Genomic DNA, 12,232 nt, shown 5'->3' with positions numbered 1-12,232 from the left:
TGGAGAAACTGAGGTACACACACACACACACACACACACACACACTCACACACACACACTGTACACTGGAGAAACTGAGGTACACACACACACACACACACACACACACACTCACACACACACACTGTACACTGGAGATACTGAGGTACACACACACACACACACACACAGTTTCCCTCTGTGGTGATTGTAATTGTAGTGATGTGATATTGTCATTGTTGTGTGTGTGAGATGAGAGTAAATGTTGTGTATATAAAGATTTTGTGTAGTTGATGTTTTCAGAGCTAAAACTGAGTGTGTTAAGTGTGAGAAGGTTTTCTTTCTTGCAGGATGTGTTACTGCAGGATTACAGATGAAGGTTGTGCTGCTCTGGCTTCTGCTCTGAGGTCAAACTCCTCATCACACCTGAGAGAACTGGATCTGAACGGTAATAATCCAGGAGAATCAGGAGTGAAGCTGCTCTCTGATCTACTGAAGGATCCACACTGTAACCTGGAGACACTACAGTGAGTTACTGACTTACTGTCTCTTTACTCCACTGTATCATACTGAATAATGTGTGTGTGTGTGTGTGTGTTTATGCTGATGTGTGTCTACACCGATGTTCTTCTCTGTCTTACAGCATTAAGGATAATACACTCACCAGGACTGGCGTATGACAGGAGTCTCACCTCAAACCTCTTCTCCAGGATAAAGCAGTCTTGGTGAAGAGTTAGAACCCGTCCCACATTTCCAGCAGTTTGGGAGCTGAATCATTAAACTTAAAGGGGCAGAGCAGAAACAAAGTCAAGAACAGGCAGAAGGTCGTACACAGGAGAAATCAACACACGTAACCAAATATCTGCTGTACAAAGCAACGGCACCGATCTGCCCCGGGGATGGAGACCGACGAGGCTTAAGTACACGTCCGGAAATGTACAGCCAACTCATCCCAAAGCACGAGGCGGTAGCAGGCGTGTACGAGATGTGATCGTCCAATGGCAAGCTGGAACATGACGCATTGCAGTGGACTGGGCTTAAAAGAGGAGGAGACAAGACACCCATCCCTCCCCCAACATAGACACACGAATGGAACATAGTACAAACAGAAATACAACTGAGGACGTAACAATGGCCAAGTATCAAATAAAATGTAAACTTGCATTGATGAAGTTAATGTTGTTAGTAATTGTTTATAAATTACCATGGTAACACAGAGCTCCAAGGTATAAAAATATGGAGTTTGTCATCAATCAAACAGTAACCAGTTTTAAAACCTAAAAAAGTTTACGTAGCAAAATTTTGCAAAGCGCTTTACAGTAAATTAAAATGTAAAATTAAACTAATGAAATGTTGTGCAGCACATGCTTATGTTAATGTTTGTTACATTATATGATCATATAAATAAATAAATACTCCCAAAGTCACCAGAATTGAAAGCTTTGGTGCTGTTAAACATTTAGAGATTGAGGTTGTGGTGACTCAGTAGTTCACTCAGTATATCTGGGTAAGACACAGTGAACGACTCACTGCTGGCATTCGTGAAGAAGTCATAAACTCCACTGGAATAATAAATAGGATCTAATAAAACCATGAGTGGAAATTATTGGTGCAAGTTTGTTAGGATAGACTTCCTCCAACCTGGAACTATATCCTCCAGTCCACGCGGTGGCGGTAACGCGCCTAACAGCTGCGTCTCCGACCAGTAGAAATCACAGAAGAAAAAGCTGCAGCGGGTATCTCCTGAGCAGTTGAGTTATTACACCGAACTAATCATCTCCAGATTAAATTATTTCTGACAGTTTTACAGTTAGGTTTGATCCAGTTCAAACATAAAAGCTGGTTATTTTGTCTGTGTTTTAAAATTAAAACCCCGTTCTGTTTTTAAACCCGAGGTAAGTTAAACGGAAGCTGTGTGGCCGAATCTCAAATTGATGTCATTTCCGGTTTAGGTGCACTACATTAGGGATGAAATAATGACAGTCTACATCCTATGTAGTGCACTATTTAACTCATGGGGAGAGATTTGTTATTCTGTTTTAGCGGCACTATTTAAGTATAACCTTACTTTATCCTAAAATCCATTGTTTGCTCCCTGCTTATAGCAACTAAAATAAACAACAGTGAGTGTAAAAGTGGCTGAGTCATTTAGCAGCTAAAATAACTTTAAATTTCTGTAATGTTTTTAATGTATAAACTGCTAAACTGAGGTGAAGTTGGGTTTATATTGGACATTCACTGCAAATTCGAGCTTCTCTCTTCTATTTCTCAAGAAATAAACACAAAAAGGACAAAATGTGTGTGTGTGTAGCTGGCGAGGTCACTTTGTAAAGAAATACTACGCGCATGCGCACGTAAGAATCCACGTCAACATGTCCGCCATATTGATGAGGGAAAGACCGTGCTGTAAACAAATACAAGTAAACGGAGGAGCTGTGGTTTTTCTGGATAATAATTTACATGATTTACCGGAGATGATAACGGCATCGTTTTCAAAAACTTGTCCTTTGAAACCCGTTTTCCAAAGTTTTCAGACCCCGAAACGCCGTCGTCATGGAAACGAACAGCCAAACCGCGTCAAAAGTTTTCGGTTTTTATTTGAAAACGTTGTGGTGTAAACGGCCCCTTAACAACTACAGCAAAATGCTGCTTTTATTGCTGAAGTCTTTCTGTAAACAAATAGAAATGAAATAGAATTTTTATGATTCACACTATATTACACTCCATTCTTCTTCTCAAAGACAACTCTATTTTTGAAAATAATAAAGATTTCTTTTGTTAAAAAATCAATTTCATGATGCAGCTTATTATTAGAGCTGCAACTATCGATTATTTTCACAATCGATTAATTGGTCGATTATTTTTTTTGATTAATCTGATGGGGGCGGGGCAAACTTTCAGTGCCTTTTTTGTTTATTTAAAATAAAATCCACAGACTGAGTGTTACAAATATAAATTCAGACTAAAACTTTACGCAAATGTTTGTCTAAAACAGAAAAGAACCCAATACACACACACACACACACATATAATATATATATATATATATATAAATTAATTTAGGACTGTAGTTTAATTCGGTGCTTTTTGTGCATCCATAAAAAAATAATGCATAAGTACTTATATAATATAAATGTAAACTAACTAAATAAGATAAATATATATAAACATTTATAAATAGAGTTATATAGATAGCATTATTTTTTATGGATGCACAAAAAGCACAGAATTAAACTCCAGTCCTAAATGAATAATAAAATCTCACTTTCACTGCACCTTGTGGTTTCTGTATCTCGGTGTCTTTAGACATTATTTTACTTTTGATCATAATATTTGAATTAGACATTACAGATCTTACTCGCGCTACACTCTGTATCAGCGCGTCTACACCGCGCGTGACCAGCAACGCGGCCTCGTTACTAACACTGTTTTCAGTGCACGTCGTCAGAGTAAGGTAATGACCAAAAATGTACTGAATTGTAGCGTCCCATAAGGGTTCATTCAGTTATGCAAGGTACATGAACATATATTGTGTGTGTGTGTGTGTGTGTGTGTATATATATATAAGTATACGCAGTGTATATATAAATAAATATGTTTCGCATTTTTAGTGTAGGTAGATCTCTTTGACTGGTCATGTTAAAAGTAGCTCGCAAGTCAAAAAAGTGTGGGCACCCCTGATATACAGTAAATATAAATATTAGTCATCATTCGCAGCCTTAGAAGCACAAGCATCCAAAGTAAAATTGCAAATGCAGAGTTTAAAATTGTCACCATGACGACAAAGTCCAAGAAGTGTAACTTACTCCTGCAGAAATTAAATAATAGTAATTATTAAGTATCATTGTTCGCCGTAAAACTGCCGTGTGTGATCGTGTCCTGTCGCAAAAAGCGGTGAAAACTCTCACATGACGTTCATAGTGTGATTAAGGTGTTTACATGTCACTACTACACGTCCATAATGCGACTAAAACAGGAGTACTCCACCTGTCTTAATTAGATTATTGCTTACTTCGATTATGACCTTAATTAGATTAAGGTAAAAAATTGCTGTTTACATGGTAGTTTCTTAATTAGAGTATGGTCTTAATCGGATCAAGAGTGGATTACTGTTGTCCATGTAAACGCAGCTAGTGAGAGATTAATGACAAGTTCCTGTAACGCTTCTTCTGCTTTAAACTCGAACCTGAGGGTTACGACGCCATCTCAAACTAAAACAACTTCTATCTACAAAGCTACAGTGCAGAAGAGTTACTCTGACCGGGGCAGGGGCTGGTAAGGTGTGAAAGCAGCTTGAAGTATTTCAGTGTAGTACATTCTGCTCAAGAGTCACTTTGGCTCCCTCCGCTCTAATCTTGGCCAGCTGCTGGATCTGCTGGAGCATTCAGCGCAGCTAAGCGTGCTTGAGTTAGTTGTCTTACTGTTTGTGCTGCGCTGCACGTTAAACACAGTCAGTCAAACAGGTGCGTAATGAATGCGAGAGAGACAGAGAATAAGAGTGAATAAGTTCAGACGTTACCCTAACAAAACAGTGGCGTTATTGAGGAGTTGCTTGATCGGGTCCTGCGCAGGTGGTTCTTGCGGAGGCGGTCCTTGCGCACGGGATCTGGATCTGGACCGACGTCCGGACATGGTCCAGTTAATTTTTTTTTCCACAAAACCATAAGTGAACACAAAAGTATATCTATGAATATATATACACTAAAATAACAACAATGAATGCAAACTTGTCCCAATTTGTGAAGGTCAAACATAAGCACACACCACACAGCGCTGACTGCCTCGTGCAGTGACGGTTAGCGCTTTTTCTTGTTAACAAAAACATTGTTTTTAAATGAAGAAGTGTCGATTAAATAGTTTTTTTTTTTTTGCATAAAGCAGAGTTAAGCTCGTCTTGGGAATACATTAAGAAGATTGAATACAAATTTTGTGTGTCTTAAGACAAAAAAAAAAAACGTTATGTGGAACCGTCATGCTAAGCATGGTGGGGGCAAAAAAAACGAGGCGTTTACGACCAAAAGGGTTTTTTTTAATGTAATTCATAGAATTTCCATACTCAAAGCACTTTTAATACTTTTTTCATGTACAAAACTTGTTGAACAATTCGATTATTATAATTTAGATAAGGCTAATTATCTGACTAAAACCAGCTGGCATTTGCTCGTTACTTATTACAAACGATTTAACTAGCATTAGTTTAAACACAAGAACACAATTCTAAACAGAACTATAAAAATAAATATCAAATTTTGCTTAAACATCCTTACTGTGACTGTATACTTCTGAGGAAAGCGCAGTTTGAAAAAACCTCCCTCGCGCTGTATCAACCCGCGCACACGTTTATTTTAAAATGTAAATTATATTTATTATTTCATATTATATGGACTGATATTTAAAAAACAAAAGTCAAATAAAAGTTCAATAAAAAAATTTTCAACATAAGACACGGTACTATTTTCAGTGGAAGAATACTAGTTCAGTTTGGGTAGTGAGATGAACATCGGCGCTACATTTTCCTCTTTGACAATTAGAAGATGGCATGAGTTTCAATTCAAAATGGCATCTGTCCTCCAGATGGCGCTCAAACACAGACAAATACAGTAACCTACAGACGTTTAAAAGCTGATAGTTTCCTAAAACTCCCTTGTGGGGAGGAAAGACAGGTAATTACACCGTTTTTTACTTATTACGAATGTTATACGACTTAAAATTAGTAATTTTTCCTGGTTTAAAAGGCTGTATTCTACTGGAGAAAATCTAAATGGAGCAACGGAATTTTAAAATGATTGTCAACTCAACAACTTGTGTTCATAATTATGGTAAATAACACTTAAATTCCTTTTAAATAATGTGAAATAAAAGTGTGTGTGTGTGTGTTGAGCTATCCTGTTTGACATTAATCTTGGTTCGCTATCTCCTTAGAAAGCTGTTAGCCTTTTACCTAATATGGATCATGCTTGTGTTAGTCTACTTTTAATTAGGACTCCGTATTGTTTAAGATATTTAAAAATAAATATTTTATGTTTGTTTATTTATCAATTAACCAACAGTATCATTACTATTATTTTAATTCAGTTAACAGTGACCATGAGCAGAGAGATAACATTTAACTGTTTATGACCTCCTGATTTAAAGCTTAAACAAGAAAAGATTGGTATCTGGACCAGTATCGGCTGTAAAAATCCTGATCGGAGCATCAGTAATGAACACCATTAAACTAAAGCGCTTTGCATCTGACGGGTAAATGAACTCACCCAATCACATCCTATATGAGATTATTCAGATATATACACAATACACACAGAGCGGTTCGAGAACTGACTCCAGCCCGGAACCATGACAGTGGAAATGTCTAATAGTGCAGCTTTAAATATATTTAAGAGGAGCAGACTTCAAACACTGAACATTGATGTTTATTGTATTTGTTTACGAGGTAAACAGGCTCACGGTTGTTTTGTGCATACAGTCTGTAAAATGAACTGAAAATATTAGATTTAGTTTATCAGAAGGTAAATTAATGTGTCATGGCTCACACTATGTTCCTAAAGTCTGTCATAATTGACCAGCTCAAGTTTTCTCATGCCTACTTATATTTACTTATATTGTGGCACATTAATGTTACCATCTCTAAAAAAATAAATAAATAAAAAGAAAAAATGTTTAAAAAACAAAAAAACCCCTAAACTTCAACTGTGCTCCTAAATTTTTGTAATTAGGAGCACAAGTGCTCCTAAAAGAAATTGTCTTGCGTCTCTCCTCCTGTAAACACTGTTAAAGATTTGTACGTTAGCAGGAATGTAGCACAACATGGAGGTGAAAGCAGTGGTCTGTTTATTTAAATGTGAAAGTGCAATAAAAATATGTTGTCCCTAAAATCAATGAATAATCGTGATAAATAATCGAGATCTCAATATTGATCAAAATAATCGTGATTATCATTTTGGCCATAATCGTGCAGCCTACCTGGATTATTAGATAAAAATCTTAAAAGTTCATGTGACATGGACGTTAAAGTCATTTGCTTATGTCATGTTTCATGTAGGTTATTTTTGCAGGAATGATGCCGTTTGTCAAGTCATGTCGGATTTCCCATGTTAAATCATAGCACTTCTTCTCTGTCGGCACCACATACGTGTTTGGGACGTATTTTCTCAGAGGCTTTGGCTGTAAATAATTAAATTACACACACAAAACGTTTTTTTTTTATTTTTATAAAATACATGCGATTAAAAAAAAATCCTTATATAGGATCCCCCCCCCCCCCCAGCCCCGTATAATCTCAACGCAAAAGTTGATGATTTCCATCATGAGATCGTGTTTGTTCTTCACGAACAGTACAATGTCTCTAAAGTACAGGGAAAATACGTTTTCTATTTAAAGTAATTATTTAACCAGAGTGAATTTGGAAGCGTCATGCTTAAAAACAAGCCTATTTATTTATTTATTTTATTATTATTATTATTATTATTATTTTTTTTTTTTTTTTTTTTTTTTTTTTTTTATTAATGAAAGGCAAAGCTGTTTTAAGAACATAATCCTAAAATCCACTAAAAAGTGGGCAAAGTGGAGTGTACTCAATGTTTTTTTTGGGACAGAAATGGATGGTACAGTTATAGTAGACTACATACACACTAAGTACTAATACTTATGTTCAGTAGTATGTGAACAGTTTATGTAATTATAAACGTACAAATGATAGTTTATTGACATTTTAAATGAGGTGGTGGACATTAGTATCCACTAGGTGGCAGCAGTGCAGCTGTTATGTCGCCTCACTGAGCAGTCTAGTGCTGTCTGAAACCTCTCCCTAGATCTTTTCACATTATCAATAGGTGATGTGTGTATGCTATAAGGCTGGTCTGTTTCATATCCTTTAACTAGAATGACTATTGTCTCATGGCCTGTAGGGGGGTTGTGGAATATATCCTTACAATCACAGTGGTCTCTGGCTAGAAGAAGCACTTTTCAGCCCTCAAAATGTCATGGAAACAATCTTTCCAGCCTAAGTTAGAATAAAACTTCAGAGACAGAGGGTTTGTAGATGCCAAAAAATTATCAAACTTTATTGAAACAATAAAGTGATTCACTCTGCAGAAACTCTAAAATATGCAAACACACACAAGCCCCCTTTATACCTTTCTTCACAGTGAACTCATCTTAGGTGGGATTTTACCTTTTCTCATTCAAAACAGACCAGTCTTCTTTGCCGCAATTAATTATTCATGTCTATATGATATCTTAGATTTGGGGAGCATGCGCAGTTAGTTGCTTTTTAGAAAGGTTTTTATAAGGACAATGTTTTTTTTTTTTTTAACCAAAAAAAAGTGAAATACTTTTACTGGTTTGTTATATGCACCGTTGGCTATAAAATCTGGAAAACAAGGTGTAAATTGATTAATAATCAGTGTCATATCCCCGCTGAGAGGGTCTTTAAACGGATTGTGAGTGAATTACAAAGACAAAAGAAAAACACCCACGGACTTTATTGAGTTTTTGAAGAGATGTGAGGTGTAAATATGTGGTAAATTGATGTAAATATGGCATAAATTGATGTGAATACATGTGTGTGATTTAACTATATCGAACTACTGTGACATAGAAATGTTAACAAGTCTATGTAGTGATTTGTGAAATCTCTCAAAGCTTTATTTGAAGATGCAAGGCCTGTTAATACTCTGTTCCAACAGAGAATCCACAGTACACTGTACGTAAGGCTTTGCAGCATCTGGATAATTGTACTGTCTGAGAGAGGGTGGGTCACCTCCGTGAACCTTCACTTCCATCACACTAGTATCAGCACAGCCACAATCCTGCTTTGAATGAACAAAAACACCTCTGATCTGATCCAGTCGTTCTGATCATTCAGAATCTTCCAGCGATAACAAGGTCTGTAAGTCATAATCCTCTGCCTTTTTGATCACATGTACAGCAGAAATCTCCACAAGCTAATCTTTACTCTGAGGATTACGCCAAATGCAATTGTTGCCATAGTCAATGATATAGCCACGCTTAGTCATAATGTCTGAACCTAATATACCGCGACCATCACCACTTCTACTGCGCCAGGCTTTGTCTTTGAAATCATCTTTGCCAGTTTGGAACGGCATATTTTCTGTCTGGATGCAAGAGAAATTGTTCCGTCAAACCTTTCTAAAGTTATTGTGTCTTTACCATTGTGTAGGGGATTGTCGGAATAAAGAATTGTTAATGAAGCACCAGAATCAACTAACCAATCATCGCATCGGCCTCCAGCAGCGACATTTACGATTGGTCTACCATGATTATCTCGTGACAGGGTGCTACATGTGAAATGGAGGCCTGTGATCCCTATGCTGAAGAAGACATGGCTTTAAAGCTCTGCTTCTCCATGTGAGCACACAGTTCATTCTCCTTGCTCAGTCTGTTAACCGCAGCCTGTAACTGGTTAAGTTCAATGTTAGGAGCTGTTCTCCTAGAAAAAACTTTGCATTCCCTAGAATTGTGTCCCTCTTTGCCACATGAATAGCACACTGGGGGGTTATCAGGGTTAGGAGGAGGTGGGCTCTCCTTTTTGTCTCCAGTAGCACCAGATAGGGCTTTATAATGCCTATTGCTGACACGGGATGAGATTTCTTTGAAATAGCATTAATGTTGTAAAACTGTGTCATTTTTGCAATAATGTCATTACACTCTGAGAGATGTGTCACATGCATTGCCACAGCAGAATGGGTGAGTGGGTCACACTTGCTAAGTAGGACAGATTTGAAGCTGACATCATCCTGAGTAATATCAGGATTACCACTGAACGTTTTAAACGCCTCCAATAACCGTTCTGAAAATGCCACTGGGTGCTCCCCTTTCCTCATGGTCATCTCCGCTATTTTATCCAAATCAACTGACATCATTCCTAAAACTTCAAGCAATCCCTGTTTCCTTTCCAATTTATTTGCAGTTCTGACCTTCATTTTCTCATGTAAGGCTCCGGACAGAGTATCGGGCAGACACAGAGTCAGCACCACGCATGCGTCACCATCTGTAAACTTGTACACGTCTGAATATTACTCCAGGTTTTTCACGGTCACCCTAAACACCACTTTCCCCCCTGTTCCCACCACCACTTTACCAGCAGCACCACCACCAGCAGCACACGGCTCGTTCACAGAGATGCTGCAGAACTGGCAGCCGATGGACGATGCCACGTGAGTGTATTCTTCTGCTTTCTGATTGACTTTCTTTTGTAGGTATTACTTTTGTAGAACATGTTTCCTCACTTCCCTTAACACAGTGTTCTCTTATTGCGCTGCCAGGCCATCAGCCTTTATGAGGAGCCCCACAGCAATCATCAGAACCAGGTAGGGCCAGCCGTGATTTCCACTCCGCCATCTTACTGGAATTTGTATAGGTTAGGAATAAGACTAAGGATGGAGTTAAGGCTCTGGGTTACTGATCGGAAGGTCGGGGGTTCAAGCCCCAGCACTGCCAAGCACTGTTGGGCCCTTGAGCAAGGCACTTAACTATTCAATTCAATTCAATTTTATTTGTATAGCGCTTTTTACAATAGACATTGTCTCAAAGCAGCTTTACAGAAATATCAACATGGTATACAGATATTAAAGGTGCGAATTTATCCCAACTGAGCAAGCCACTGAGTGGCGACGGTGGCAAGGAAAAACTCCCTAAGATGTTTTAAGAGGAAGAAACCTTGAGAGGAACCCGACTCAGAAGGGAACCCATCCTCATCTGGGTAACAACAGATAGTGTGAAAAAGTTCATTATGGATTTATATGAAGTCTGTATGGCCTTAGGAGCAGCCGTAGTCCAGCAGTCTGGAATTAGAGAAGATTTGAGCTCCATCCAGAGGCAGAAAGGATCTGGATCTCTAGTATCTCCATAAATTCATGTGGTGCTCGGCGAAAGGAGAGAGGGAGAAAAAAGATTATTATGACTGCAAAGTAGTAGAACAGAATCTAGTCAGGGTAGGCTTGAGTAAACAAATACGTTTTAAGCCTAGACTTAAACACTGAGACTGTGTCTGAGTCCCGAACACTAATAGGAAGACTGTTCCATAACTGTGGGGCTCTATAAGAGAAAGCTCTCCCCCCTGCTGTAGCCTTCACTATTCGAGGTACCGTCAAATAGCCTGCACCTTTTGATCTAAGTAGGCGTGGCGGATTATATAAAACCAAAAGGTCGCTTAGATATTGTGGCGCGAGACCATTTAGTGCTGTATAGGTTAATAAAAGTATTTTATAGTTAATGCGAGATTTTACTGGGAGCCAATGCAGTATTGATAATATCGGTGTGATATGGTCGTACCTTCTAGTTCTAGTTAGGACTCTAGCAGCTGCATTCTGGACTAACTGGAGCTTATTTATATTCCTACTGGAACATCCAGACAGTAAGGCATTACAGTAATCTAATCTAGAGGTGACGAATGCATGAACTAGTATTTCCGCATCATGTAGTGACAATATGTTTCTTATTTTAGAAATATTTCTGAGATGAAAGAAGGCTATCCTAGTAATATTATCTACATGAGCATCAAATGATAGACTGGAGTCAATAATCACTCCAAGGTCTTTAACTGCTGCACATGATGAAACAGAAAGACCATCCAGAGTAACCATGTGATCAGAAAGATTACTTCTAGCTACACGTGGGCCTAATAAAAGTATTTCTGTTTTATCAGAATTAAGTAGAAGAAAGTTAGTTAACATCCAATGTCTAATGTCCTTTACACAATCCTCAACTTTACTAAGCTTCTGTCTGTCCTCTGGCTTCGCTGAAACATACAACTGTGTATCATCAGCATAACAGTGGAAGCTAATTCCATGTTTACGAATAATTTGACCTAGGGGTAGCATATATAAAGTAAAGAGCAGTGGGCCTAAAACAGAACCCTGTGGAACTCCAAAAGTAACCTCAGTACGCATGGAGAATTCACCATTTACATCTACGAACTGATAACGATCGGTCAGATAAGACCTGAGCCAGGAGAGGACTGTTCCCTTAATACCAACAACATTTTCTAATCTATCAAGGAGAATAGTGTGATCTATAGTATCAAAAGCTGCACTAAGGTCGAGTAACACAAGCAGAGAGACACAACCCTGATCGTAGGTCAGTAGAAGGTCATTTACTACTTTAACTAATGCTGTCTCTGTGCTATGATGAGGTCTAAATCCTGACTGATACATTTCATGAATGTTATTCCTATCTAAGTACGAGCATAACTGCTTTGCTACAACCTTTTCTAAAATCTTAGAGATGAAGG

The 12,232-nt window shown here is 38.1% G+C and overlaps 1 protein-coding gene across 2 annotated transcripts in view; it reads left to right on the top strand.

Moving 5' to 3' along the window:
* Nucleotides 1–12,232, top strand: part of LOC128604701 (NACHT, LRR and PYD domains-containing protein 4-like) — a 197,509-nt gene that overhangs the window by 44,050 nt on the left and 141,227 nt on the right. The window contains exons 10-11 of one of the 2 annotated variants that reach the window (XM_053619804.1): nucleotides 330–506; nucleotides 623–1,582. The exons of the other annotated variant lie outside the window; for it this stretch is intronic. Of the exons in view, the coding sequence (XP_053475779.1) occupies nucleotides 330–506; nucleotides 623–659 (214 nt within the window). The 3' untranslated portion in view covers nucleotides 660–1,582. Of the gene's footprint in view, nucleotides 1–329; nucleotides 507–622; nucleotides 1,583–12,232 lie in introns of those variants that run through there. 2 annotated transcript variants of the gene reach the window in all.

Source organism: Ictalurus furcatus, unplaced genomic scaffold (assembly GCF_023375685.1).
Source record: "Ictalurus furcatus strain D&B unplaced genomic scaffold, Billie_1.0 scf2, whole genome shotgun sequence".
Classification (NCBI taxonomy): domain Eukaryota; kingdom Metazoa; phylum Chordata; class Actinopteri; order Siluriformes; family Ictaluridae; genus Ictalurus; species Ictalurus furcatus.
This window is presented reverse-complemented; position numbering and strand designations above follow the sequence as displayed.